The following is a 27,039-nucleotide window of genomic DNA, read 5'->3' as shown; positions in this document are numbered from 1 at the left end:
TGGCATTGAGCATAGCAGGAGACTCGGTACTCGAAGTGAAACCTGCATGAACATTGGGTGTACCCATTTAACATCGAGAAGGTGCTACATAGGACTCGATGCTGCGAACATGTCAGGACGCTGTTCTCATCATCGGTGCTGCGTCCCATCGAGGGACCTGTAGCAGAAAAAGCCTAAGAAGCATCACCATCATTACCCCTCCAGACACTCTGCCTATACTTCCCCTGCATTGATGTCCTTGATGCACGGGAAGCATCTGTGCCACGGTGACTGTTCTGCTTATCTCCATCTCATATCGCATTGAGAGTCTTTGAGGTCTTCCAGATCTTCTACACCTACGCAGGCTGTCTCTTGTGCTGCATCCACACAGCTTTCTCAACCGGTACCAATGCCTTCCCTACATGAGGAAATCTGGGCTATGCTCAAAGAAGAGCTTTCAGGACTACTGCATTTGTAGTCTATACAGGCTTACAGAGTTCTTGTGCCAGCCTCATTCCCAGCTTGTGGATACATCAGAGAGACGGTCAAGGGAGGGGTCCCGCACACTGGCTAGATGTCGACAATAGGGGTCATCTCGCACCTGATCGATACATGTGTCACTCATAAGAATTGCCATACTGGGAAAGACCAAAGGTCCATCAAGCCCAGCATCCTGTTTCCAACAGTGGCCAATCCAGGTCACAAATACCTGGCAAGATCCCCAAAAAAGTACAAAACATTCTATACTGCTTATCCCAGAAATAGTGGATTTTCCCCAAGTCCATTTAATAATGGTCTATGGACTTTTTCTTTAGGAAGCCGTCCAAACCTTTTTTAAACTCTGCTAAGCTAACTGCCTTTACCACATTCTCTGGCAACAAATTCCAGAGTTTACACGTTGAGTGAAGAAACATTTTCTCTGATTCGTTTTAAATTTACTACATTGTAGCTTCATCACATGCCCCCTAGTCCTAGTATTTTTGGAAAGCGTAAACAGACGCTTCTCATCTACCCGTTCAACTCTTTTTACGTCTTCCCATATTTAACTCAATTTACACCTCCCTAACTGTAAAGGAATAAGATACAAATCCTTTTACGCATCCAATTTTTCATTTCTAGGTAGCCAGCTTTGGAATGTCCTACCCAGATCTATCCGCACCATCAATGGCCTTTTGCCCTTCAGAAAAGCACTGAAAACCCATCTCTTCAAGACAGCCTATCCTAATGATCCAACCTAACCAAAACCTGCCAATCTGATTCTTATTGACATTAGTCATATTCTGACCATGTTCCCCATTATCCCTCTTGATACCCATCCCTTGATATCCTTCTTGATATCCATCCCTTTACATCTTTCTACGCCTACCTCCTAATGCTCATTTCCTTCTGAACCTAATTCATCCTATGTTTAATTTACTTTCCGTTAACCCCATTAGTTTTTGCGTTTACCACAAACTGTATATTCTTATTACGACTTTGTAATTATATTGTTACAATGTAAGCCACATTGAGCCTGCCAGGTGTGGAGGAGTGGCCTAGTGGTTAGGGTGGTGGACTTTGGTCCTGAGGAACTGAGTTCGATTCCTACTTCAGGCACAGGCAGCTCCTTGTGACTCTGGGCAAGTCACTTAACCCTCCATTGCACCATGCAAGCCGCATTGAGCCTGCCATGAGTGGGAAAGCGCGGGGTACAATTGTAACAAAAATAAATAAAAATAATAATAACTCATTATTTTATAGACCTCTATAATATCTTCCCTCAGCCGCCTTTTTTCCAAGCAGAAGAGCCCTAGCCGCTTTAGCCTTTCCTCATAGGGAAGTCGTCCCATCCCCTTTATCACTTTTGTCTCCCTTCTCTGTACCTTTTCTAACTCCATTATATCTTTTTTGAGATGCGGCGACCATAATTGAACACAGTATTCGAGGTGCGGTCGCACCATGGAGCGATACAAAGGTATTATAACATCCTCATTTTTGTTTTCCATTCCTTTTCTAATAATACCTAGCATTCTATTTGCTTTCTTAGCTGCAGCAGCACACTGAGCAAAAGGTTTCAACGTATCAACAACAACGACACCTAGATCCCTTTCTTGGTCAGTGACTCCTAACGTGGAACCTTGCATGACGTAGCTATAATTCGGGTCCCTCTTTCCCACATGCATCACTTTGCACTTGCTCACATTAAATGTCATCTGTCATTTAGACGCCCAGTCTCGTAAGGTCCTCTTGTAATTTTTCACAGTACTCCTGCGATTTAATGACTTTGAATAACTTTGTGTCATCAGCAAATTTTATTACCTTGCTAGTTACTCCCATCTCTAGGTCATTTATACAGTGGTGGAAATAAGTATTTGATCCCTTGCTGATTTTGTAAGTGTGCCCACTGACAAAGACATGAGCAGCCCATAATTGAAGGGTAGGTTATTGGTAACAGTGAGAGATAGCACATCACAAATTAAATCCGGAAAATCACATTGTGGAAAGTATATGAATTTATTTGCATTCTGCAGAGGGAAATAAGTATTTGATCCCCCACCAACCAGTAAGAGATCTGGCCCCTACAGACCAGGTAGATGCTCCAAATCAACTCGTTACCTGCATGACAGACAGCTGTCGGCAATGGTCACCTGTATGAAAGACACCTGTCCACAGACTCAGTGAATCAGTCAGACTCTAACCTCTACAAAATGGCCAAGAGCAAGGAGCTGTCTAAGGATGTCAGGGACAAGATCATACACCTGCACAAGGCTGGAATGGGCTACAAAACCATCAGTAAGACGCTGGGCGAGAAGGAGACAACTGTTGGTGCCATAGTAAGAAAATGGAAGAAGTACAAAATGACTGTCAATCGACAAAGATCTGGGGCTCCACGCAAAATCTCACCTCGTGGGGTATCCTTGATCATGAGGAAGGTTAGAAATCAGCCTACAACTACAAGGGGGGAACTTGTCAATGATCTCAAGGCAGCTGGGACCACTGTCACCACGAAAACCATTGGTAACACATTACGACATAACGGATTGCAATCCTGCAGTGCCCGCAAGGTCCCCCTGCTCCGGAAGGCACATGTGACGGCCCGTCTGAAGTTTGCCAGTGAACACCTGGATGATGCCGAGAGTGATTGGGAGAAGGTGCTGTGGTCAGATGAGACAAAAATTGAGCTCTTTGGCATGAACTCAACTCGCCGTGTTTGGAGGAAGAGAAATGCTGCCTATGACCCAAAGAACACCGTCCCCACTGTCAAGCATGGAGGTGGAAATGTTATGTTTTGGGGGTGTTTCTCTGCTAAGGGCACAGGACTACTTCATCGCATCAATGGGAGAATGGATGGGGCCATGTACCGTACAATTCTGAGTGACAACCTCCTTCCCTCCGCCAGGGCCTTAAAAATGGGTCGTGGCTGGGTCTTCCAGCACGACAATGACCCAAAACATACAGCCAAGGCAACAAAGGAGTGGCTCAGGAAGAAGCACATTACGGTCATGGAGTGGCCTAGCCAGTCACCAGACCTTAATCCCATTGAAAACTTATGGAGGGAGCTGAAGCTGCGAGTTGCCAAGCGACAGCCCAGAACTCTTAATGATTTAGAGATGATCTGCAAAGAGGAGTGGACCAAAATTCCTCCTGACATGTGTGCAAACCTCATCATCAACTACAGAAGACGTCTGACCGCTGTGCTTGCCAACAAGGGTTTTGCCACCAAGTATTAGGTCTTGTTTGCCAGAGGGATTAAATACTTATTTCCCTCTGCAGAATGCAAATAAATTCATATACTTTCCACAATGTGATTTTCCGGATTTAATTTGTGATATGCTATCTCTCACTGTTACCAATAACCTACCCTTCAATTATGGGCTGCTCATGTCTTTGTCAGTGGGCAAACTTACAAAATCAGCAAGGGATCAAATACTTATTTCCACCACTGTAAATATGTTAAAAAGCAGCGGTCCCATCACAGACCCATGGGGAACCCCACTAACTAGCCTTCTCCATTGAGAATACTGACCATTTAATCCTACTCTCAGTTTTCTGTCTTTTAACCAGTTCTTAATCCACAGTAGAACACTACCTCCTATCCCATGACTCTTCAATTTCCTCTGGAGTCTTTCATGAGGTACTTTGAAAATCCAGATACACAATATCAACCGGCTCACCTTTATCCACATGTTTGTTCACCCCTTTAAAGAAGTGTAGTAGATTGGTGAGGCAAGATTTCCCTTCACTAAATCCATGTTGACTTTGTCTCATTAATCCATGCTTTTGAATATGCTCTGAAATTTTGTTCTTTATAATAGTCTCTACCATTTTGCCCGGCACCGACGTCAGACTCACCGGTCTATAATTTCCCAGATCTCCTTTGGAACTTTTTTAAAAAATTGGCGTTACATTGGCCACCCTTTGGAACTTGTTGCCGGAGGGTATAGTAACAGCGGTTAGCATATCTGAGCTTAAAAAAGGTTTGGACAAATTTCTGGAGGAGAAGTCCTTAGTCTGCTACTGATACAGGACATGGGGATGCCACTGCTTGCCCTGCTATTGGTAGCATGAAATCTTGCTTCTATTTGAGTTTCTGCCAATTGATCCGACAAAAAAAAGCATTCCTTAGCGGCCCTCCGGACCGGCCCAGAATGTGACTGATGGGTTGTGTACGCCTTCCAGCAGGTGGAGACTGAGAACTGTGACTCTAGAGAGAGAGCCAATAAGAGCCCTTGCCAGCTAGAGAAATATCCAGTAATCTCAGTCTCCAGCAGGTGGAAGGTGGTGAACCCTTCAGTCTCATTCCTTGCTATCTCTTTTCTGTGGTTTCTTTCTGTTTTTGGTTTGTTTTTAAGGCTTATCAGAGGGTTCCTCTGTGTAGGGAATTAGGTCCGGGCTGTGCATCCGAGGTTTTGCCTGTTGGTGTAGTCTGAGGCCCGTGGAGGTCTGTTACAGACTCGGGGGTGTCACACTCAGATGGCCGGGTCCCTCCCCCATGTCCTCCCTAGCATCGGAGTGATGCTGTTGTGTTCTTGATTGTGCCTCTGACTCTTCGGGGGAAGAGCTGTGCAGGCAGGGAGAGGCAGCCTCTATATTAAAAAAAACAAAACAAAAACCAAGCTATCAGCTGTTCTAAGAGTGCAAGTGAGCAAAGCAGCTCAGAATAGGGGGCATCCTTTTTCATCCTTACCTAGACGATTGGCTGCTCAGGACAAAGTCGTATCAGGAGAGTGTTCGGGCCATGTACCGAGTCTGGCACATTTTGTAGTCCCTAGGTTGGGTAGTAAACTCGCAGCACAGCCGTATACTGTCATCCCAGGCTTAGGGAGTGTTTTTATACTCAGCTGGGTTGAGAGCTTCATTACCCGGTCTGTAGCCTCAGGTTGCAGTTTCAGATTCGCCTAGTGTTCCAGTCCTCGAGGCCAAGAGCAAGGGATTCGCTTCAGGCTGGGTTCTATGGTGCCGGCAATAGAAGCAGTGCCCTGGGCAAGGGCTCACGTTTGGTCTCTTCAAAGTCACTACTCTTCAGGTAGTCGCTGCAGAAGGCTTCTCTGCAGATGAATTTTGTCCCTGCCTACGCAGGTAGGGCTCAGCCTCTGCTGGTTGCCCTGGGGGTCCATCCTTTGCAAGGGTATGTCCTTGGAGCAGCTGAAAGGGATAGTTCTCAACAGATTACAGTGCCAGGAGTTGGGGAGCTCACTGTCAAGAGCAGTATGCTCAAGGTCTCTGGTCTCGACAGGAGAAGTCTTGCTAGATCAGCTTTCTGGAAACCAGAACATTTCAGCTAGCTACCCAGGCATTTCGTCACTGGCTGGCTGGTGAGTTGGCCGCATCACGTCAGGCTACGCCACAGCGATGGCATATATATATATATATATATATATATATATATATATATATATATATATATATAACCTCGACAGAGGCGGATGAGGTGTCTACAGTGGAGCTACTACTACATTGGGCAGAGTTTGCACTGAGTGGTTCGTTCTGCCGCTCATTTCGCAGGTATTCAGAATGTTCAAGCAGGTTTTCTCAGTCGAAACTAGCTGGATCCTGGGGAATATGCTCTCAGCTAAGTAGCGTGTCAAGCTGTGGTAGAGTGTTGGGCTTTCCAACGACGGTTCTTTTTGCGTCCATTCTCAATACAAAGCTTCCTCTTTACGTTAGTCGCTGAGAAGTCCCCAGCGCATAGAGGGGAGATCGGCCGTCTTACTCTAGGCCTTTCCTCTGTGGCCTCTGTTAGGCTGTCTCTTTCAGTGGCTCAAGACACTTGGAGGCCGGGCACTTTTTTGGTTTAGTTGGATCGGCCTTGTAAGCCTAGGTCCGATAATCTTTAGTGCCGGCTGGTTAGTTCTCCTCCTTGGTTTCCGGAGTCGATAGGTTTTCTGGGGCAGAGCCTGGTGTTTTATCTGGATCCGGTTTGATTTTGTCAAGACTTGGCTCCTGAACGGGCACGGTTGGAAAAAAGATAAAAAGTACTTGGCTAGCGTGGTGGTCACCATGCTTCCCTTGAGGCGTCTGTTTCAGTTCCTAAGTTATATTAGGACTTGGCGGTTTTCTGGAGACGTGCTGTGAAGAGCTGGTCATCTCTCCCTGTCGCGCATCAGTTCAGCAATTGTTGGATTTCTTAAGGTATGACTTCTCTCGTGGTTCTGTCTTTCGTAGTCTAGTTCTGTGTAAGGCCCTGATCAGCCATCCGGTTGTAGCCGGGGTTTTTTTCTGAGGAATGAACTTTTTGAGTGGTTTTCCTCATTGGGATCTTAATTTGATGCTCTCTCTTCTCCCAAGCCTTTGTTTGAGCCTTTGGCTCCCAGTACTTTATAACACTTAGCACTTAACTCAGTATTTTGGTGGCTATCGCTTCAACTTAGCTCTTTCTTGTGAGTCTCCGTATTGTGGACTTCTACGGTTTGAGTGGACTTTCTCCTCTTTCCCTCATTTCTTCCCAAGGTCTTGTCTCAATTTCACTTGTCTCAGTCGGTGCTGTTGTCTGTGCTCGGTCTTCTTCAGGTTTGGAGGATCAGCATTGCTTGGAGTTTCTTGTTGACTGGTGGCACACATGATGTGTCCAGACAGCTGTGAACTGGTTTTGGAGAAGGATCTTCTAGATATAGGAATTAATCCTTTTTTAAATTTAGAGGTATGGGAAATGACAAAGATGTAAGAAGACCACAGGTGAAGCAATTGAGCTAAAATTCGACAAATTGATCTTCTGGGCAAAAAAAAAAAAATCATTTTGATCAAAGTAATATGGTGTGTATAGTGTAACTTTCATTGAAGGGCTATGGATAGGTCTGTTTTTCTGGACACCCAATCTATGCAATCTTGTTATTCAACCACATATATTCATGTATGTGCAGTGAATCCTTTTCATGGGTGTCCAGAGTAGCAGACCTATTTGTGGAGGTTGGGGTAAACTCAAATTCTTGTGTACCATAGCAAAGTCTGCATTTAGGATAGGCAAATTCTGCAAGTAAGCTTGGCTATTGATTTTGTGGTAGTTCTTGATAGCTTGCATGAATTGCTGTGAAACATTCACATTGGATACTTAGAAGTTTACCAAAGTTTTTATTGCTTGTGCATGGCTCTTGTATCTATATGACCCCTGACACAGGCATTAACACAGCTGCTGTGGGATCCCTAATTTATTAATAAAGCTGGTAGCGCTACTTGTGTCTTGCCTGATTCATGGCAGAGATTTGTCCTCTTGTTTCACGTAGTTTCCTAATTGCCCAAATCTTCATAAAAATCATGGGTGCTTTTAGCAAGATACTTTTACATTGATCTTGAAAGGAACAACTCAAAAGTTTATCTTTAAAAATTAGCATGAAGTCTGTATAGTAGTATACATGTTGGTATTGGTGCAGTGGGCTGAGGACCTGGGTAACTGGGTTCAATTCCCACTTCAGTTCCTTGTCATTCTGGACAAATCACTTTTCTCGGCTACAAAAACTTAGATTGTGAGCTCTCCAAGGATAGAGAAAGTACTTGTATATAATGTAAACCACTTTGGTTGTACCACAGAAATCTGATGTATCAAATCCATGACCCTTTACCTTTTACTTTTACAAGCACTATTTTGTGCAGGCTGCTAAGGAGAGTAGTAAAAGTGTTGCATATTCTGGGAACTCTCCCACTTAGTGTGAACAAACAAGTTCCGATTCAAACAGCAGCATCCCCACTGTAAATTTTGAGATCAGTACGCACAAATCAATAAGGTAAACTCCATTCTTGTATTCCTCCCACAACACCTCATAATTCAGCAATTTTAACTGTCCATCAGTCATGCAAATAAGGCACCCTCAAATTAATTTTTTTGTGCACATACACCTACAGATTAACACACTAACATTCGATTGCCAGTACAAAAAAGTCCTTATGTACATTCTGTATATTAAAAAATAGTACAAATGTGTGAAGAACGGGGGGGGGGGGGGGGGGGGGGGGGGGACACCTTCACAAATTCATAAAAACATCATTCAAAATGAAGAGCAAACTTTTTTTTTTTTTTTTTGGCATTGCACACGCCTGTAAAATACTGCATCCTTGCCCTAAATGTATCTGGTGATAGCTCCTTACAGTTTGTCTAAAAGAACATAAGCTTGGGCGTCCATATTCAATTATTAAATGGATACGGAAGGACAGTTTTCAGGTAGGGCAACCTAAGTGCATTGGTATGTTTTTAATAGGCCTAGAATTGCCCTCAAAATGTCAAATGCAAATATTCATTGTGCCAAAACTGAAAAACAGACTTGTATGTAGTACTCGGACCACCATTCACCCTTTTCGTTGTATAATATTTGAAGCAGGATTTTTTTTCAGTAAGTTTCTATCTCGTTTTCTGTTGGTTGGTCCCCTGGCCTTCATACACATGCAGCTACCTTTCTCAGTGGTTCATATTGTCTTTTAAAGCCATACTTGGATGTGTTCATTATTTATATAAGTTGAAAAAAAAAAGTATACAAATTGATTTTCTTCCGCTGAAAAGCTTTTAATGGGGTCAGAAAATATTTAATCATAGCAAAACATAGATGCTATTTTCTTTGTGATATTCATACCTGTATTCTTGATTTTCAAAGAACTGTTTTATTTCTTTTTTTTTTCAGGGTACTTTCCATAGTCAGCAGGCCTTGGAATATGGAACAAAGCTAGTAGGAGGAGTATCCCCTGGGAAAGGAGGCAAAACCCATCTAGGCCTGCCAGTTTTCAACTCTGTGGCAGAGGTAAAATAGCATTAGCTATGGTATAATAATCAAGACTGGACTCTGATCCTGTGAAAATGCCCCTGGTTTGGAAATAATTTGAAAACAGTTAGCTTCTGGGTGAGCTGCTTCCCTTCAGCCCGAATAGATAGATTTTTACATTTTTCATGTCAATCCTTATGACTTGTTTTTTTTTTTTTTGGGGGGGGGGGGGGGGCTTTATGGTTTTGTATTCCTGACCTAATACCTCAAATCCATGCTAATCATTTGAATGATTATATTTTATTATGCTCTATATTTATAATGGCATAAATAAATACATTGTATGCGGTTGCCCAAATATTAATATGTCATATAGATCTGAGCTCCATCTAAAATTAGCCATACATTTACACCCCCTTTAGATTTAAATTTTTACTTTTTGCTGGTTGGAACCGTCATACAGTGGGGCTCATTTTCAAAGTACTTAGACTTAGAGGCATATTTTCAAAGCACTTTGGGAGGCTAAGTTCCATATGTTTCTATGGAACTTTGGGAGGCTAAGTGCTTTGAAAATAAGCCTCTTAGTGTTCCATAGGTTACTATGAGGTGTATTGTTGAAGCACTTAGACTTACAAAGTTCCATGGGAACCTATGTAACTTTGTAAGTCTGAATGCTTTGAAAATAAGCCTCAGTAATTCAGCACAAGTAACAAGTAGCCATACCATACTGAGGTGCAACATAATTGGAAATCCCTGCACCATGTTTTCCATGCTTCCCCTTTATAACCTTTGATCACGTGCAGTGGTATGCTGGAGCAGGCTCTCACAGGCTCGCAAGAGCCGGTTGTTAAGTTTTTAAGAATTTTGGGAGCCGGTTGTTAAAGCAGGGCCCTCCATGGCTTCTTTAACAACTTGCTCCCAAAATGTGGGCTTGGGCCCCCTGCTGAATTATCTTTTACTTTGCTGGTGGGGATGCTGAGCCCTGCAAGCCAAGTAAATAGACTACTGCTGCTCCTTGTTTCCAGCTCTGGGCAGCAGGCTGGGACTTCTCGAGCATGTGAGAGAAGTTCCTGCATGCTGCTTAGAGCAAGACTTTGGGAGTGGTAGCAGTCCATTTATTGGCTGCCAGCAAAGGTATGGCTAGCGTGTCCACATGAAGGGAAGGAGGAGAGAGAGGCAAGTGTTGCTCCCCCCCCCCCGGCCACCCCTGGCCCTTCCAACTGCAGAGCTGGCTAAGTCCGGTGAAAGAGCCTGTTGTTAAAAATCTACCAGCACACCCCTGATCACGTGTGATACAGACCAATAGTTAAGTACGCTTGGGTTCAAGGAGGAATGGCCAGGCCATGGGCATGGTATGTACCTGAAGGGTTGCCAATTTTATTTTATTTTTTCTAATTATCACAGATGTTAATTCACTGCCATGAGTTTATGCACTGTTAATAATTTGTACTGCTGTATATGCATATGGTTGTAGAATTAATCATGACTGAACTGTTCTTATGGGTCTGCTGATTTAGACAGCTATTGCCTTTCCGAAGGGCAAGCCAAGCTTAAACTAAAAAATTAAGAAATAAAATTAATGGGATTGCTCTATATAATAAACAAATTTAAAAAGTAGAAATTTAAACTGTAGCAAAGAAATAATGCATAGTAGCCCTACTAGTCTCATCAAGATTCTGTACGCTCCAGAGAATTAAGCTGCAAAAAGATTAAGAAAATCTGTACATGTTTAAATGAAATCTGAAATACTGTTTTACTTATTTAAGAAGACTTCTTCCTCTCGTGCTAACATATCAGACCACCTAAGCAAATCAGAAATGAGCATACACTTGCATTTGACTGCTGTGAAAATTCTGCATTCAGTATGGGAACTTGGCACTTTGTGTTTTAGCGAGTGAAGATTTCTGTAGCAAATTTAATTTTAAGTTACACAGAATTATCACTTTCAGTATAACCTTTGTGACTGGGGTTTATTTCTCTAGAGCTTCCCCTCCACTTTCCCCATCACCTGTGCATGTCACCTTTTTCTTCTGCAACACTCCTGTTGGTCATCCTACAGCTGCTTGCCCCCATTGCACCCTGACACTCTTCATTTTGCATACAGCTTCTCTCCCTTAACTCCACCTCTCTAGCTGCCAGCTTTGTAGCCATTTCTCCTTTTCTTCTCCATCTCACCTTCTAATGCTGGAAGCACACCCCCTCCCAGCACAGTTGCCATCTCCCTGTGCCATGTGGCATTCACAAAAATGTAAGCCTTGTTGTGCCTGGAATCCAGCGCTGTTCTCCAAGTCTCTCTGAAAGCTACATTGTGCAAATAAATTACAAAACCTCCTTTTTCCATATCATCAAGCTGATCAATCCATAGACTGGTGGGTTGTGTCCATCTACCAGCAGGTGGAGATAGAGAGCAAACTTTTGCCTCCCTATATGTGGTCATGTGCTGCCGGAAACTCCTCAGTATGTTCTCTATCTCAGCAGGTGGTGGTCACACACAGCAGCAGCTCTGGCTAGGCCTCCAAGCCTAATTTTTAGGTTTTGTTGAGGCCTGGGGTTGAGGGCTCTTTTGAGCAAGTGCAAACCTGGTGGTGCCAGGTCCCTCCTTTTCTCCCCCCTCCCGCTGGCTCCGTTTAAAAAAAAAAAAAAAAAAATTTTTAAACGTCTTTAAAGGCGTTTAATTCGACGTTTCTTTAAACGTTCATTGCAGCTACTCACTGGGACACCAGTTCGTTACAGCTCGGAGCGGCAAGCAGGTAATTTTACCTTTTTATAGCGGGCAGGGGGTTCCCCGATTCTTCTCCTCGTGGCAATGGCGTCGGAGGGCGAGGGCGCAAAGGGTCGCTCCCCGGATCACTGGAGCGCTTCTAGAGGGGATGCGGGGGTTTTACAACCTGATTCGCCCTTGATGGGTGATAGTTTAGTGACCGATGAATGTCCCGGTCGTTCCTCCGGCGTGGCGGTTTTTTCCCGCCATAAACGCCCATCCCCCGCTCCTCGCCTCCGCCATCTTGGCCGGCCACGCGGCTCGGACGGCTTCTTCGTGGGCCGCCCTTGAGGTTGGAGACATTAATGCCATGAACGCCCTTAATTTGGGCGACGGCACAAAAGCGGCTAAAGTTAAGCGCCGTTCTTCCCGCGCGGCTCCTTCACGGAGTTTCGCGCCGGACGCCATTTTGGATGCGCAGCATGTCTCTCCCCCGCTATTGCGAGCGCCGGTTGAGAGTGCGTCTAGGGCTGTTGCCCAGGCTGCGGAAGTGCACAGTCTGGGGGGTTTCTCCCCCGAGTTTGTTTTGCTGCTGCATCAGGCTTTCCTCATGCAAAACGCTGCCCCTGCTCCCTCTTCTGATAAAGAGGTTGAGGTTCCCAGAGGTAAACGCCCTCGGGTTGATTTCCAGGCCTTGGAGGACTTTTGTCTCCTCCGATGTAGATGAGGGCAGCGTGTCTGAGGTCTCCCAACGATCCTTTGCGGATTCCTTGGAGGAGATAGATCCCCGCTCGGATGGAGCGGATGACCCCTCTGCAGCGCGGCTTTTTAGCCCAGAGGATTTGCCCAACCTGTTGTTACAGGCCATGGACACTTTGAAGATTTCCTCTCCGGAGGACGTCTCTCCCTCAGCCCCTGTTGGCTCTGCCATTATGCTGGGGACGAAGCGCCCGCCTAGAACCTTCCACGTGCATGATGCCATGCACACCTTAATTGCGGCTCAATGGGATGTCCCGGAAACGAGCCTTAAAGTGGCTAGGGCTATGTCCCGCCTCTATCCTTTGGCTGTGAGTGAACGTGAGGCCTATCTGTGGCCTACCGTGGATTCTTTAATCACTGCGGTGACTAAGAAAACGGCGTTGCCGGTGGAAGGTGGCACGGCCCTAAAGGACGCCCAAGACAGAAGATTGGAGGCGGCCTTAAGGTCGTCCTTTGAGGCAGCTGCTTTAAGTTTGCAGGCCTCAGTTTGCGGCTCCTATGTGGCCAGGGCGTGCCGGACTATGGTGCAGCGGGCTTCCCCCTCGGATCATTCCTTGAGGGCTGATTGGCCGGCCCTGGAATCGGGCTTAGCCTATTTGGCAGACTTGCTGTATGATGTCTGGAGAGCCTCAGCTAAAGGCATGGCTCAGACAGTCTCTGCGCGGCGGTGGCTTTGGCTGAAACATTGGTCTGCTGACCACGCCTCTAAATCCCGCCTGGCTAGATTGCCTTTTAAAGGCAAGCTGCTCTTTGGGGTCGAGCTGGACAAAATCGTGACCGATCTCGGCACGTCTAAGGGCAAGAAATTACCAGAGGTCAGGGCTCGGGTTAGTACTCGTCCCGGTACCTCCAGAGGACGGTTGCAGGAAGCCCGTCGGTACCGCCCGGGCAAGTCGGGTTCCTCTGCCCCCTCTTCCTTCAAGAGGAATTTCTCCCCCAAGCAGCATTCCTTTCGCAGAGACCGCCGTCCCGGAGGTGCTCCCTCCGGTCCTCCCCCAGGGTCTCGTACCCAATGACGGGGCCTTGGTCCACGCCCCAGTGCAGATTGGAGGACGGCTGTCCTCGTTTCTGGGCGAGTGGACCACTATAACTTCAGACGCGTGGGTGCTGGAAGTCATCAGAGACGGCTACAAGCTAGAGTTCTGCCAACCCTTAAGAGAAGGGTTTGTACTCTCTCCCTGCAAGTCTCCGGTCAAGCTGTGGTAGTGCAGCAGACCTTGGACAACCTGATCCGCCTGGGTGCGGTCGTTCCGGTGCCAAAAAATCAGATTGGCAAGGGACGTTACTCCATTTACTTTGTGGTTCCAAAGAAAGGAGGTTCTGTCCGGCCTATCCTCGACCTCAAAGGGGTCAATCGGGCCTGGAAAGTGAGGCACTTTCGCATGGAGACTCTCCGCTCTGTTATAGCGGCAGTGAAGGCAGGAGAGTTCTTGGCTTCCTTGGACATCAAGGAAGCGTACCTGCATATTCCCATCTGGCCTCCTCTCCAACGCTTTCTGCGTTTTACAGTCCTGAGACGACACTTCCAGTTCAGAGCCCTCCCTTTCGGGTTGGCTACTGCTCCGCGGACCTTTTCCAAAGTAATGGGGGTCATAGTGGCCTTCCTGCTAAAGGAAGGAGTACAAGTCCATCCTTATCTGGACGACTGGTTGATCCGAGCCCCCTCTTATGCAGAGTGCGGCAAAGCTATGGACCGGGTAGTTGCTCTTTTGAGCTCCCTGGGATGGATCATCAACTGGAAGAAGAGCCAGCTGCGCCCGACTCAGTCCCTGGAGTATCTGGGAGTTCGATTCGACACCCAAGTGGGCAGAGTGTTCCTGCCAGACAATCGGATTGTCAAGCTTCAGGCTCAGGTGGACTAGTTCCTAGTAGCCTCTCCTATTCGGGCTTGGGACTACGTGCAGCTGTTGGGCTCTATGACGGCCACGATGGAAGTGGTGCCCTGGGCCAGGGCTCATATGAGACCACTACAGCTATCTCTGCTGCTGCGCTGGACTCCGATGTCGGAGGATTATGCTGTGCGCCTTCCCGTGGACCCAGCAGTGCGCAAGGCGCTGAGCTGGTGGACGCAGACAGACAAGTTGTCTGCAGGATTGCCTCTGGTGACCCCAGAGTGGATTGTCGTCACGACAGACGCCTCTTTGATGGGCTGGGGAGCCCACTGCTTGGGAAGGACAGCGCAGGGGCTCTAGTCTCCTGCAGAGGCAAGTGGTCTATTAACCTCCTGGAACTCAGAGCCATTCGGTTGGTGTTATTGGAGTTCATCCCGGTACTGGTGTTGAAGCCTGTACGGGTCCTGTCGGACAATGCCACGGCTGTGGCCTATATCAACCGCCAGGGAGGCACCAAGAGCGCCCCTCTAGCCAAGGAGGCTATGAGTCTTTGCCAGTGGGCGGAAGTGAACCTGGAGCAGCTTTCAGCGGCCCACATTGCCGGAGTCATGAATGTCAAGGCGGACTTTCTCAGTCGCCATACCTTGGAGCCCGGAGAGTGGCAACTATCTGCTCAGGCGTTCTTGGACATCACGAAGCGCTGGGGCCAGCCGAGCCTAGATCTAATGGCGTCATCGGCCAATTGCCAAGTGCCGCGCTTTTTCAGCAGAGGACGGGACCCTCGATCCCTGGGAGTAGATGCTCTTCTCCAACAGTGGCCGACACAAGAGCTCCTCTATGTGTTCCCGCCCTGGCCCATGTTGGGCAGGGTGCTAGACCGGGTGGCAAAGCATCCCGGCAGGGTAATCCTGGTGGGTCCGGATTGGCCCAGACGTCCCTGGTATGCGGACTTGTTCAGGCTCTCAGTCGACGATCCTCTGCGGCTGTCAGTGGAGCAGGGCCTGTTACATCAGGGTCCCGTGGTGATGGAGGATCCCTCTCCCTTTGGTCTTACGGCCTGGCTATTGAGCGGCAGCGTCTGAGGAAGAAGGGCTTCTCAGACAAGGTCATCGCCACTATGCTGAGAGCGAGGAAGCGCTCTACTTCTACTGCTTACGCCAGGGTTTGGCGTATCTTTGCAGCATGGTGTGAAGCAGGCTCACTTTCTCCCTTCACTGCTCCAATTTCTTCAGTGTTGGCATTCCTGCAAGAAGGTCTGGAGAAAGGCCTGTCGCTCAGTTCCCTTAAAGTCCAGGTAGCGGCTCTGGCTTGCTTCAGGGGCCGCCTGAAGGGTGCTTCCCTGGCTTCGCAGCCAGATGTGGTGCGCTTTCTCAAGGGAGTTAATCACCTGCGCCCTCCTCTGCACTCAGTGGTGCCTGCGTGGAATCTCAACCTGGTGCTAAGAGCATTGCAGAAGCCGCCTTTGGAACCCTTGTCGAGGGCATCTCTGAAAGACCTGACGTTGAAAGCAGTCTTTTTGGTGGCTATCACTTCAGCCAGAAGAGTTTCCGAGCTCCAGGCGCTCTCATGTCGAGAGCCTTTTCTGCAGTTCACTGAGGCAGGAGTGACTATTCGCACAGTGCCTTCCTTCCTGCCCAAGATTGGTTCTCGCTTCCATGTGAATCAGCAGCTCTGTCTCCCTTCCTTTCGTAGGGAGGACTACCCAGAGGAGTACTCCGCTCTTGAATATCTGGATGTGAGACGAGTCATCATCAGATACTTGGAAATGACCAATGATTTCCGGAAATCGGATCATCTGTTTGTCCTGTTTGCAGGTCCTCGTAAGGGTCTGCAGGCTGCTAAGCCTACAGTGGCAAGATGGGTCAAGGAAGCCATTGCAGCGGCTTATGTGGCCACGGGGAAGGTGCCGCCTATCCAGCTGAAGGCTCACTCCACGAGAGCTCAGGCGGCCTCGATGGCAGAGGCCGGATCCGTCTCCTTGGAAGAGATATGCAAGGCGGCAACGTGGGCTTCGGCTCATACATTCTCCAAGCATTACCGTTTGACTGTGGCTGCACGGGCGGAGGCCCGGTTTGGAGCTTCAGTGTTGAGGTCAGGGATTTCTATGTCCCGCCCTGGGTGAGTACTGCTTCGGTACATCCCACCAGTCTATGGATTGATCAGCTTGATGATATGGAAGGTAAAATTATGTATAATCATACCTGATAATTTTCTTTCCATTAATCATAGCTGATCAATCCATAGCCCCTCCCAGATATCTGTACTGTTTATATTCTGGTTGAATTTTAGGTTCAAGTTTAGCCTTCAGTTACTTCAGGAGGACTTCGTGTTCAAGTTCTTCTTTCACTTGGATTCTTCAAGAGTTGAGACGAGTTTGTGTTACAGTGAGCTGCTGCATTCCTCTCCCCTCCGTTTTACGGGGCTGGATTGAGACATAAATTCTGCCGGCACTCCCTCCCGCTTCGTGCGGCTGTAGGGCAGCTTTGTACCCCTCCCGCTTCGGCGGTGTTAGGGTCAGTCAGCTCCTCCCGCGGTTGCGGTTGCAGGATAAGCCAGATCCCCCCGCATCGGCGGGTGTGGTGTCCCTCCCCCGCTCCGCGGGGATGAGCTGGACGGATTCCCCTCCCCCACTTGTGTGGGGATGAGCTGGGTTAATTCCCCTCCCCCGTTTCGGCGGTGGTGAGCTGGGCAGAGTGTCCCTTCGTGGGTGTAATTCTCTAAGTGCTGAGTCCTGCGGATGGAGCTTTGATATCGACATACTGAGGAGTTTCCGGCAGCACATGACCACATATAGGGAGGCAAAAGTTTGCTCTCTATCTCCACCTGCTGGTAGATGGACACAACCCACCAGTCTATGGATTGATCAGCTATGATTAATGGAAAGAAAATTATCAGGTATGATTATACATAATTTTACCTTATCTGCAGGCAGTTGTCATACTTCATCTCCTTTCGACTTCTAAATGAATTCAGTGCTTTATGACTAGTTAATCCCACAGAAGCTCCCTTCTGCCCAGATCTGTGTTTGGGAATTATGTTATTCCTCGGAGTTTAATTCTGCAGTAGTTTTGCCTTCAGATGCATTGTTTGTGCAGTAGAAGTTCTAGTAGAATATACTATAGTGTTTCTGCCTTACATGGATTTCGGATTATGCAGTTTACAAAACTGATCCATCAAACAGATATTACGTATGCTAAGTTTTCAGATTTGAAGAAGTAATTTAAATGTCCTTGGTTTCACCATTTTCCTATGCTGGGCAAATGCTGCATATGCAAATGTTCTTCTCTGTGAAAAGTTATCCTCCTCAGAATGTGAACTAATTTTGTCTCCACATTTCAATGACTAATAGTGATATCATTTTATCTGTTCTCAGGCCTTGATAAATCTTCTTTAAATCTAGAAGCCTGCCTCAAAACCTAAGAGCCGTTGGCTGAGATCTTTCATCCCTTCCCAAAAACAAAAAGAGGGTAGAAAGAGAGTTTTCAAGAACTGATGCAGGTCTTATAAAACCTAATTTACTAAGGCCTTTTCACCATTGTGTATCTAAGAAAAAGAAAACTTAGTACATTATGCCCTTAATGCACTATTGAATGGCACTGGCAAAAGCACACAGCCATCCCTCCCAGTTTCCTTTTTTTTTAGTTCATCCTGTCCTAAGCAGTCTATCATCTACCCACCTTATCTACAACACACTCTCAAATTCCCTTCTGTCTCCAGCAACGTACCTCTCATCCCTCACTCCATCTCGAGTCTCATTCCTTCTTTTAACCAAGTTTCCCCTTCTCATTCATACTGGTATCAACCCACAGCCCCACTACCCTCTTCTCCATCAGTCATCTGACTAATCCACCAGCCACATGGAGCTCCCTAGCCCCTGCTTCCATCCGGTCCTCATCTTGTAATATACAGCTTTTCTGCAGTGCACTGCTCTTAGGTTAAGCCATGTGGTGCTGAAACGCACATGCTGGTCTTGGGGTGTTGGAAGTCTGAAGAGATCAGAGTGAGAATTCTTGTGTTTCAGATGGGAACACTGCCTCTTTTCCAGTGGTGATGGTACAAACATCCTAGATGCCAGGGTGAAACTTAATTTAGCTAACTTTCAGTAAGGATTTGGGTTTAACTTGGCAGGCCATATTGCTGCTTGAAACAAGTCAAAATCTTTTACAGAAACAGGTAATTTTTCAATTTGTTAGCATTTAAAATGTTATTGAATTTCTCCTGCTTTACTTTATAATCTACAATGCAGGCCAAAGAAGCCACGGGAGCCACGGCTACGGTTATCTATGTGCCACCTCCGTTTGCTGCAGCTGCAATAAATGAAGCAATGGAAGCACAAATGCCCTTAGCTGTGTGTATCACAGAAGGGATTCCACAGCAGGATATGGTTCGAGTTAAACATAAGCTGCTTCGACAGAATACAACTCGCCTAATTGGGCCAAATTGTCCTGGTGTCATCAATGTAAGGATCTACATTTCTGTTCTGCTCTGTGGAACTTCTGCCCTCATTCCTGTGCTTAGTATTAGCTCCTTATGTATTCTGTTTGGTAATTGGCTGTCTTTCAGTATATTGACCGTGTACTATATGACAGAATTCTATTTATAAACCAAAAGCCCAAACACAGGATTAATACGCCACAAGGTTAAATTACTTCCACTTCTAAAATTATAACTGCTTAGAGCAAACTTTGAGTGGAGGAGTGGTTAGGGTGGTGGACTTTGGTCCTGAGGAACTGAGTTCAATTCCCACTTCAGGCACAGGCAGCTCCTTGCGACTCTGGGCAAGTCACTTAACCCTCCATTGCCCCATGTAAGCCGCATTGAGCCTGCCATGAGTGGGAAAGCGCGGGGTACAAATGTAACAAAAAAAATAAAAAAACATAAAAAAATATGTGTAAGTGAATAGAGAAACTCTCATAACAATGCATTCAAGTCATCAATGCTGTCCTAAATAAGGCCGATCTATGACTTATAAATGACCATTTTTATTTAAGCAACAAGATACTTGAATCACAAACTCCTTTGAAGTGGCAGTTTTTCACTAATCCCTGAAGCAGTCATGTCATGAGTCTAAAATTGCCCGTACTGTGAAAGATAAGTCTTTGCTTTGGATATATTTGGAGCGTTACAAGTTTGAAACTGTGAATTTTGATAGTTTTAGTGAAGACACGTGTGGGGCGCTTGAGTTTATTTTTGATGATGAATTTTGCACATTGCACACATTAAAGGAATAAGCTCTATGATTGAATTCAGCTACTTATAAGTCATGGAACAACCTTATTTAGAGCAGCATTGATGGCTTGAATGCATTGTTACAAGTTTCTCCATTCACTTAGATGTTTTTTAATGGTTTGTTCTGAGCAGTCAATTTCTGAGTTTGTTTTATGGTAGAGTGTACAAGCAACAGCCCTTTTCAGAAGTGTTTCAGTACTGTTGTTTGGCAGAGCTTTAGGTAACCATCCTGAGTGCAGCTGCTGTTGACTTCTTTTACCATGAGGGATTCAATACCTAGCTCCAATGTTCCTTTTTGAGGAACATGAGCTAAACACTAGACTGAAATGCTCTGCATTTCCATGAAAAAAGTAGTAAAATAATTGCTAATCTTAGAACATCCCTTTAACAAACAAAAAAAAACTTGCTTCTTTCTGCTAGCATTTTTTAATGTGTGAATATTCGAATGGTGGTGTAACAGTGTTAAGGATGTTTGTGAGTGCTTTTATTATGTTTGTTTTTTTTTTTGTAATCTGTCTAGATTTTAGGTCAGCTATAAATATTTAAAATAAATAAAGTGGTGCTGTTATATAATCATACTTTTAAAACTTTCATTCTAACTTAGTTTTTTATGTGCATGGTTTTTTTGTTTGTTTTTAAAGCCTGGAGAATGTAAAATTGGAATAATGCCTGGTCACATTCACAAGAAAGGAAGAATTGGTAAGCCTGGAATGTTACTGTAACCTATTGTTTTGCCATCTAACAGTGGAAGTGTTGCTTTCTTTAAATTTAGTTAGCTGTACTATGTAGATTTTATTGAAGATGGAAAAACAAAAGAGCAGATCGATAAGAGAGGAAATATAAATTTATTATATGACAAAAATATACAGCTGATTCTGTATAGGAATGGAGGAGTGGTTAGTGTGGTGGACTCTGGTCCTGGGGAACTGAGTTTGATTCCCACTTCAGGCACGGGCAGCTCCTTGTGACTCTGGGAAAGTCACTTAACCCTCCATTGCCCCAGGTACAAATAAGTACCTGTATATGTAAGCCACATTGAGCCAGCCATGAGTGGGAAAGCGCGGGGTACAAATGTAACAAAAAAAATAAATATTTTTGTCATATAATAAATTGATATTTCTCTCATCGATCTGCTCTTTTGTTTTTCCATTTTGGAGTTTGCAGACCGGTTGCCCTGTTATTTTCTTGGACTTTATTAAAGAGCCATCATGGGCTATTTTGGTGATAAACCTGCATCAGATAGTTTATGGGGCCGCTCCTGCTTATATGTATAGCCTGATTGACCTTCCTCCACGAAATTCCGTGAGGTCGTCCCGCATCTGTTTCAATCTACACTTTCCAAACTGCAGAAACTTGAGATACAAGCTACTTTTTGGATCCTCTTTTAGCTTTATGAGTCCCCGTTATTGGAACGCATTACCACTATCGTTAAGAGAGAGATCCGATCACAGCCTGTTCAAGAAGTCCCTAAAGACATACCTATGTGGTCGATCATGCTCCTCTGCTGCTTGACCTCCTGCAATTCCTCATCCCTTTATTCTTTTGTTTCCCTCCCTTCCCCTCTTCTGCCTTATTCTCTGTTACTCTAGCATTACTATGTTACTACTTTACTTGAATGTTGTAAGCCACATGGAGCCTGCCTCAGTGGGATTTTGTAGGATATAAGTGTTCACAATAAATAAACTATTAGTTGCTTCCAGATCTTTGGATGCAACATTCTTTTAATTGCTGTCTTGGATTTGTCCATCTGGACAGAGTGAATTGAAGAAGCAATATATGCTTGACCACTGATATTTTATGTCCCTCGAGTCTGACACAGGTAAATTGCTGAAACATGGTCTGTGTCCGATCTTCAAAAAGTCTGCTTCCTACATTTCTTGCAGCTTGTTCTTCCCTTTGATGTGCTTTGTTTACTGTGCTGCAGATCCCTCTGCCTTGGTGCCGGATGTTTGCACAGCCAATTCCTCGCATGCTCAAGAACTACAAATTTTATTAGGTGTATTTCTTCTTCGTAAGTGCCATCAACACATCTTGACTACCAAAGTGCATGTGTACTTGTTCCAGTTGACGTATTTCATTCCCCAAGTTATTTAGGGACTCAAGATCTTTCTTTTTCCACCAAGCAGCTTAACCAATTATCTCTCCCCCCCCCCCCCCCCCCCCCCCCCAAGATGCACTTTAAAAGCCATCCATACTGATGATACTGTGATGACACTGTCCAAATTCCATGAGAAGAAATACACAATATATTGTATTTGGGAGACAAAATTCTGGATTACCTAGAAGAGTTGGTTGCTTTCTTGAAGTCATCTTACAAAGTTAAGGTCACATAGTATGATCTGAAATAAGAATCTGATTCAAGGCAGCCTGCAGCTCTCTTGGAAACAAAGATTTGGAAATAAGAAAATAGTGCAGTCTTTTAAGTGTGATGTGGAACAGAAAAGTGTGTATAGTCATAATCCGAGGGATGGAACAGCCACTACATATCCAGGAACCCAAGTTCTGCATAAGAGACTTCAATTCCATCCCCATTCTAGAAGACTGTAGCTTACTGAAGAAGACAATCTAAAAACAAATGTAATGGATGGGCATCACTATATTCCACTAAGAACCTCTTCCACTCTTCTCATAAAGTCAGGAGAATCAATATTGAGGGCATAAATATTAATGAGTAAAATTTTATAAGAAGCTATTTGAACTAATTTTACCACCTTGTGAGGGGGGTTTATAGGACATTGCCCCTCACCCTTAAGAAACATCCCTCTCAGAATAGCCTGGGCCACCTAAGAGTGCAGATCTGCCCAGGAGGAAGTAAGCCGGGAGGGAGGAGACACAACCAGGGAGTTAAAAAGGAGGGCGAGGCAGAAGTTAAACAGGTCCCAGGGGGGAAGAGGAGAAGCCCCAGCGTATGCCTTGACTGAAGACATCCCAGTGCTGTGATCTGGTTGAGGTAAGCCTTTAACGAATTGAACTTTATCAAGTTTGCTGGAGGAAAATAGAACTGAAAGGCTGTGTTTGGTAAATGGCAACCCCGCAGCCGCGGACTGTGTTTGAAACTACCATCAAAAGTGGCTTACTGCTATTTGCCGAAACTACTTTTTTTTTTTTTCTCCATTCTGTATATCAGCTCTGTGAAGAAAAGGATGAGGGGACAGGAATATAGATAGTAGGAACTGTGTTTGTGAATCGCAGAGGTTTACCCTCGCTGTCACTTGGGCCCTGTGAAGAAATGGCTCGGGAACTCCTGCTTTTGTAAATTAATATAGCCAGACAAAAGGTAGAGTGCAAACTCAATACTTGTATGTGCATTCTACCTTTTGTCTGGCTGTATTATTTCCTCCGGCCATGCGCCACCCCAACTCGGGGTCTCACAGGTTTTGGCTGTGGTGGGATTCTGTGCTTGTCCTGCGGAAGAAAGCTGGATCCTGACCTCCGGGGCTCTGGGCCAATATAGGGACAATGTGGGAAAAGGGATTAGCCTTGCCCTAGTCGGAGGGAATGTATGGTTAGCCCAGGCTTTTATTTTTGTTTTGAGTGTATTGTACAGTCTAAACCACTACCGTGAAACCCTGGAGACTGCTCCTGGTTGAGGAGCAATGGAAGAGTGTTTTGGCGTTAGAAGCAGGAGCCAAACTAGGGAGAAATAAAAGTGAAACCAAGAACTACTGCTGTTGCTGGACCAGAACACTGCTGTTTTGCAATTAAAAGTTGAATGTGCTTCTCTTCCAAGCTGCCACAAGAGAACTGGAAAACCCGGAGTGGAATAGCGGTTTGCCAAGGTTTCCGTATACACAGCTGAGATACCAGTACTGTGCTTGACAAGGAGTAGGCCACAAGCTTTATGGTGGGAGTTTGGGAGCAAGAGTGTCAAGAAGCCTGGGTAGCCCTGCAACAGCAGCATCAGGGAAGGAGTGACCAGGATCACTAGGAAGAGGGACTGTCACATAAGCCCAATGCTTCAGGCCTACCCTGAACTTAGGGATCAGGAGGTGGTCATAGCAAAAATGAGCACAATGATGATGTGACCTTTTTGCAAGAATAAGTTTCCATCCCTCATTACTCAAGTCCTGGCTTTGTTAAACATTTCTGAGGAGCATCCACTGTAACCATGGGTGGTGGAAGACTCCCTGCTAGAAACATGATGGCAGATAAGGACTAGCTGGCACATCCAGTCTGCCCTTCCTCAGTAACCACTAGCTCCTCCTTTTCCTTATGGATCCCACATGCCTGTCCTACGCTTTCTTAAATTCTGACACAGTCCTCGCCTCCACTGGGAGGCCATTCCACGTATCTGCCACCTTTCCGTGAAATAGTATTTTCTTAGATTCGTCCTAAGCCTATTTCATCTTAGCTTCGTCCTATGCCCTCTCATTCCAGAGTTTTCCTTCATTTGAGAAAGGCTCACCCCCTGAACATTAACTGAGGTATTTTACATCTCTATCATATCCCCTCTCTCCCGTCTCTATTCCAGTGTATACATGTTGAGGTTCATAAGCCTTTCCCTATATGTTCTATGACTGAGACTGCTTAACCAGTTTTGTAGCCGCCCTCTGGACTGACTCCATCCTGTGAATATCTTTCTGTATGTACGGTCTCCAGAATTGCACGCAGTACTCTAAATGGGGCCTCACCAGACAAAGGGCACTATCACCTGCCCCTTTTTTTTTTTTTTTTAATGCTGGTCATCCCTCTCCTTATGCACCCAAGCATCCTTCTGGTTTTGACCGTCACCTTTTCTACCTGTTTGGCCACCTTAAGGTCATCAGACACAATTGCCCGCTCTTCTTTCATACACAGAAGCACAACACAGAAGCACTTCATCCCCTTAATTGCATCGTTCCCTTGGATTCTTGTAACCCAAGTTCATGACCCTGCTAGAATGAATTCAGAAGCTGTCAAAAACATACTTCATAGGGCAGTAAATGGAGTGGGACTCTCTGCATACTGACTTGAAGGTGCCTGGTGAAGCTCTGCCCGATTCAAGAGGAGGAAAAGAGTATGATGCGCTTACCTACAGTAAGCGTCGTCTAAGCTGTACCTTAAGAAGACCACCATTCCATTGAAAGAGGGTTGGCCGCAGAAGATCCTCTGGAATGGTGAATGAAGGCACTGTTTGAAGCAATTCTTTTTTCTTCTCTGTCTTTACAGGAGGCCATCTGTGGAGACAGTGGTGCACTCTTGTTACAGGTAGCACACTTGGAGTGGGGCTCTGCCTCTTTGGTGGACGCCTTATATGACCTGATAAGAGCTTTGGAGTAGAACATGCTTACAGTGGTGACAGTCCAGCAATTTCTTTTCTTCTTTTTTTTTTTTTTTTTTTTTTTACTGCAGTTTCAACAATTGGACAACAAATATCACTTGTACACAAATAAGGAATTAAAAAGAAAGAAATCAAAAAGAAAAAAAAGGATTATTATCCTATACTTTTATAAAGTCCATGACACAATGGGGAGAAAGATAAAGAAATTTAAAAGGAAAAATTACAAAACTAGTAATCTAAATGAATTGCAAACAGCATAGGCACACACCAATAGTACATTATTATGAGTCCATCACAGCTTCCCTAACTGGTGAGCTAGTATCCATTCTCCTGTCACTTAAGAATCCAGAGTTGAAAAGGTTCAAAGAAAATATATTTCACAGACTTCCACTTTGTCAAACACTTACATGGATATTTAAGGAAAAATAATGCTCCCAACTGAAGGACTGCAGGTCTCAACAAAGAAATGCTTTTCTCCTCTTCTGAGTTTCTTTAGCTAAATCTGGAAACATTCTAACCTGCAGACCTAAAAAAAGGGGACATCCCTTTTCTTGAAAAAAATTCGCAAAAGCCATTCTTAATCTGATGCCAATTCCAAAGATACCACCAGAGTAGTTTTAATCGCGTTTTCTGAATCCGAGGTCTCCAATTTCAGAAACATTAAGAATGTCCACCTCTCCTGGAAGGAGAGGGACCACAGCAGACTGAACTTGCTTAGGTTTGTTCTTAGTATCAGGTAGGTAATAAACACTCATAAGTGGATGGATGGTCTCCTAGGGAACTTTAGCTAATAAACATATGTTTAGCAGAAATAAGTGGCAACTTTGGAAAGTTGATCAAATGCAGATTAGAAAATCTGGTCACGTTTTGTAGGTTCTCTACCTTGTGTCTTAAAATGTAGTTCTCCTTAACAATCATTGAAGACAAAGTCTGAGCTTTTTTAAGTTGATCACTATGGCCTTCCACCATTCGAACCACATTATCAAAATGCAGCTTCATGTCCTCAATAGTATTAGTATTTGTTTGAACATTCATATTCAGAGTAGCAATTTCCATTGAAAATGCTTACCCATGTCTTGAGACTGCTGCCCAAATAGTCTCTAAGGTAAAGGCTGAAGGTCTCTGAAGTTGAAACACGGGCACAGCTAGAGTTTGTTTTCTGGAACCCGTTTCAACAAGATCCAGACTCCGCACCAGGTCAGCTGCTGCTCCTGCCAAAGAAATTCCCTCCGAGGGTTGACCCGGAGTCTCTGCCGAGGCCTCCAAGCTTGCTCCGAGAGCCTTCCCCTGCCCTTCTGGAGTATCCTGTGCAACGCAGTGAACTCTCATCTGTAGGTCACCCAGGCTACTCGGGGGGGGGGGCCGTGAGGCGGAGGTGTCCTCATTGCCTCATTGGGGGTCAAAGAGATGTCGTAGCCAAAACCTGACTCCGATCCACCTTGCAGCGGGGTCAGGGCAGCCAATAAATCCCCGGTGATCAGCAGTTGCGGTCCTCCACAAAGCAAAAGAATCTATGGGACTAGAAAGCAGGGTTGGAGGTTTAGTTGAGGGTTCTAAGGGAAAAACCCTCACTTTACCGTTCTTCTTAACCATTTTGCAAAACGCTTAACTGAGCCAACACTATGCTGCTGTCGACATCTTGACTCTTCCCCAGTATAGCAGTTTCTTTGGCTGAGAAGTTGATCAATGGATGTGGCATCAATGACGCAGCTTATTAAGCTCCCCATTATGGGGAAGATTTAGGGAAGTTGGCAAAGGATCTGGGTAAGTCTAAAGTTCTGAGGAACCTGGAGACTAGGCCGCAAGGTGCAGAGTTGTTTGCTGCTTCATGAGGATGGATTTTGTGAGTTCTGGAAGTATTGGCCTGTGATCTAAATTCTTGTTGAGAAGTCAGTCCTTTAGATGTAGTAGATGAGATGGGAGGTGCCTCTTTGTGCAGTTCTTTTGGAACCAAATGTATGCAGTGGTGATTTGGAGGAGGAGGTTCATATTCTGGTGGGTTCTCAGTTATTTGTGAGGCTTGTGTGCTAGAGCTGGAGCATCTTCTCTGATGCATTTAAGGAGCAGTCAGTAATGGAGACCCTAGAAAATTTGTTGCAGCTGGAGGCCATTGTT

General features: G+C 45.4%; 1 protein-coding gene across 1 annotated transcript in view; it reads left to right on the top strand.

Moving 5' to 3' along the window:
• SUCLG1 (succinate-CoA ligase alpha subunit) overlaps nucleotides 1-27,039 on the top strand; it is a 74,460-nt gene that overhangs the window by 13,976 nt on the left and 33,445 nt on the right. The window contains exons 3-5 of the mRNA XM_030191025.1: nucleotides 9,066-9,182; nucleotides 18,682-18,894; nucleotides 20,306-20,363. Of these exons, the coding sequence (XP_030046885.1) occupies nucleotides 9,066-9,182; nucleotides 18,682-18,894; nucleotides 20,306-20,363 (388 nt within the window). The remainder of the gene's footprint in view (nucleotides 1-9,065; nucleotides 9,183-18,681; nucleotides 18,895-20,305; nucleotides 20,364-27,039) is intronic.

The sequence above is a fragment of the Microcaecilia unicolor genome, chromosome 2, assembly GCF_901765095.1.
Source record: "Microcaecilia unicolor chromosome 2, aMicUni1.1, whole genome shotgun sequence".
Taxonomy (NCBI): Eukaryota; Metazoa; Chordata; class Amphibia; order Gymnophiona; family Siphonopidae; genus Microcaecilia; species Microcaecilia unicolor.
The sequence above is the reverse complement of the archived record's forward strand: the minus strand, read 5'-3'. Positions and strand labels throughout refer to the sequence as shown.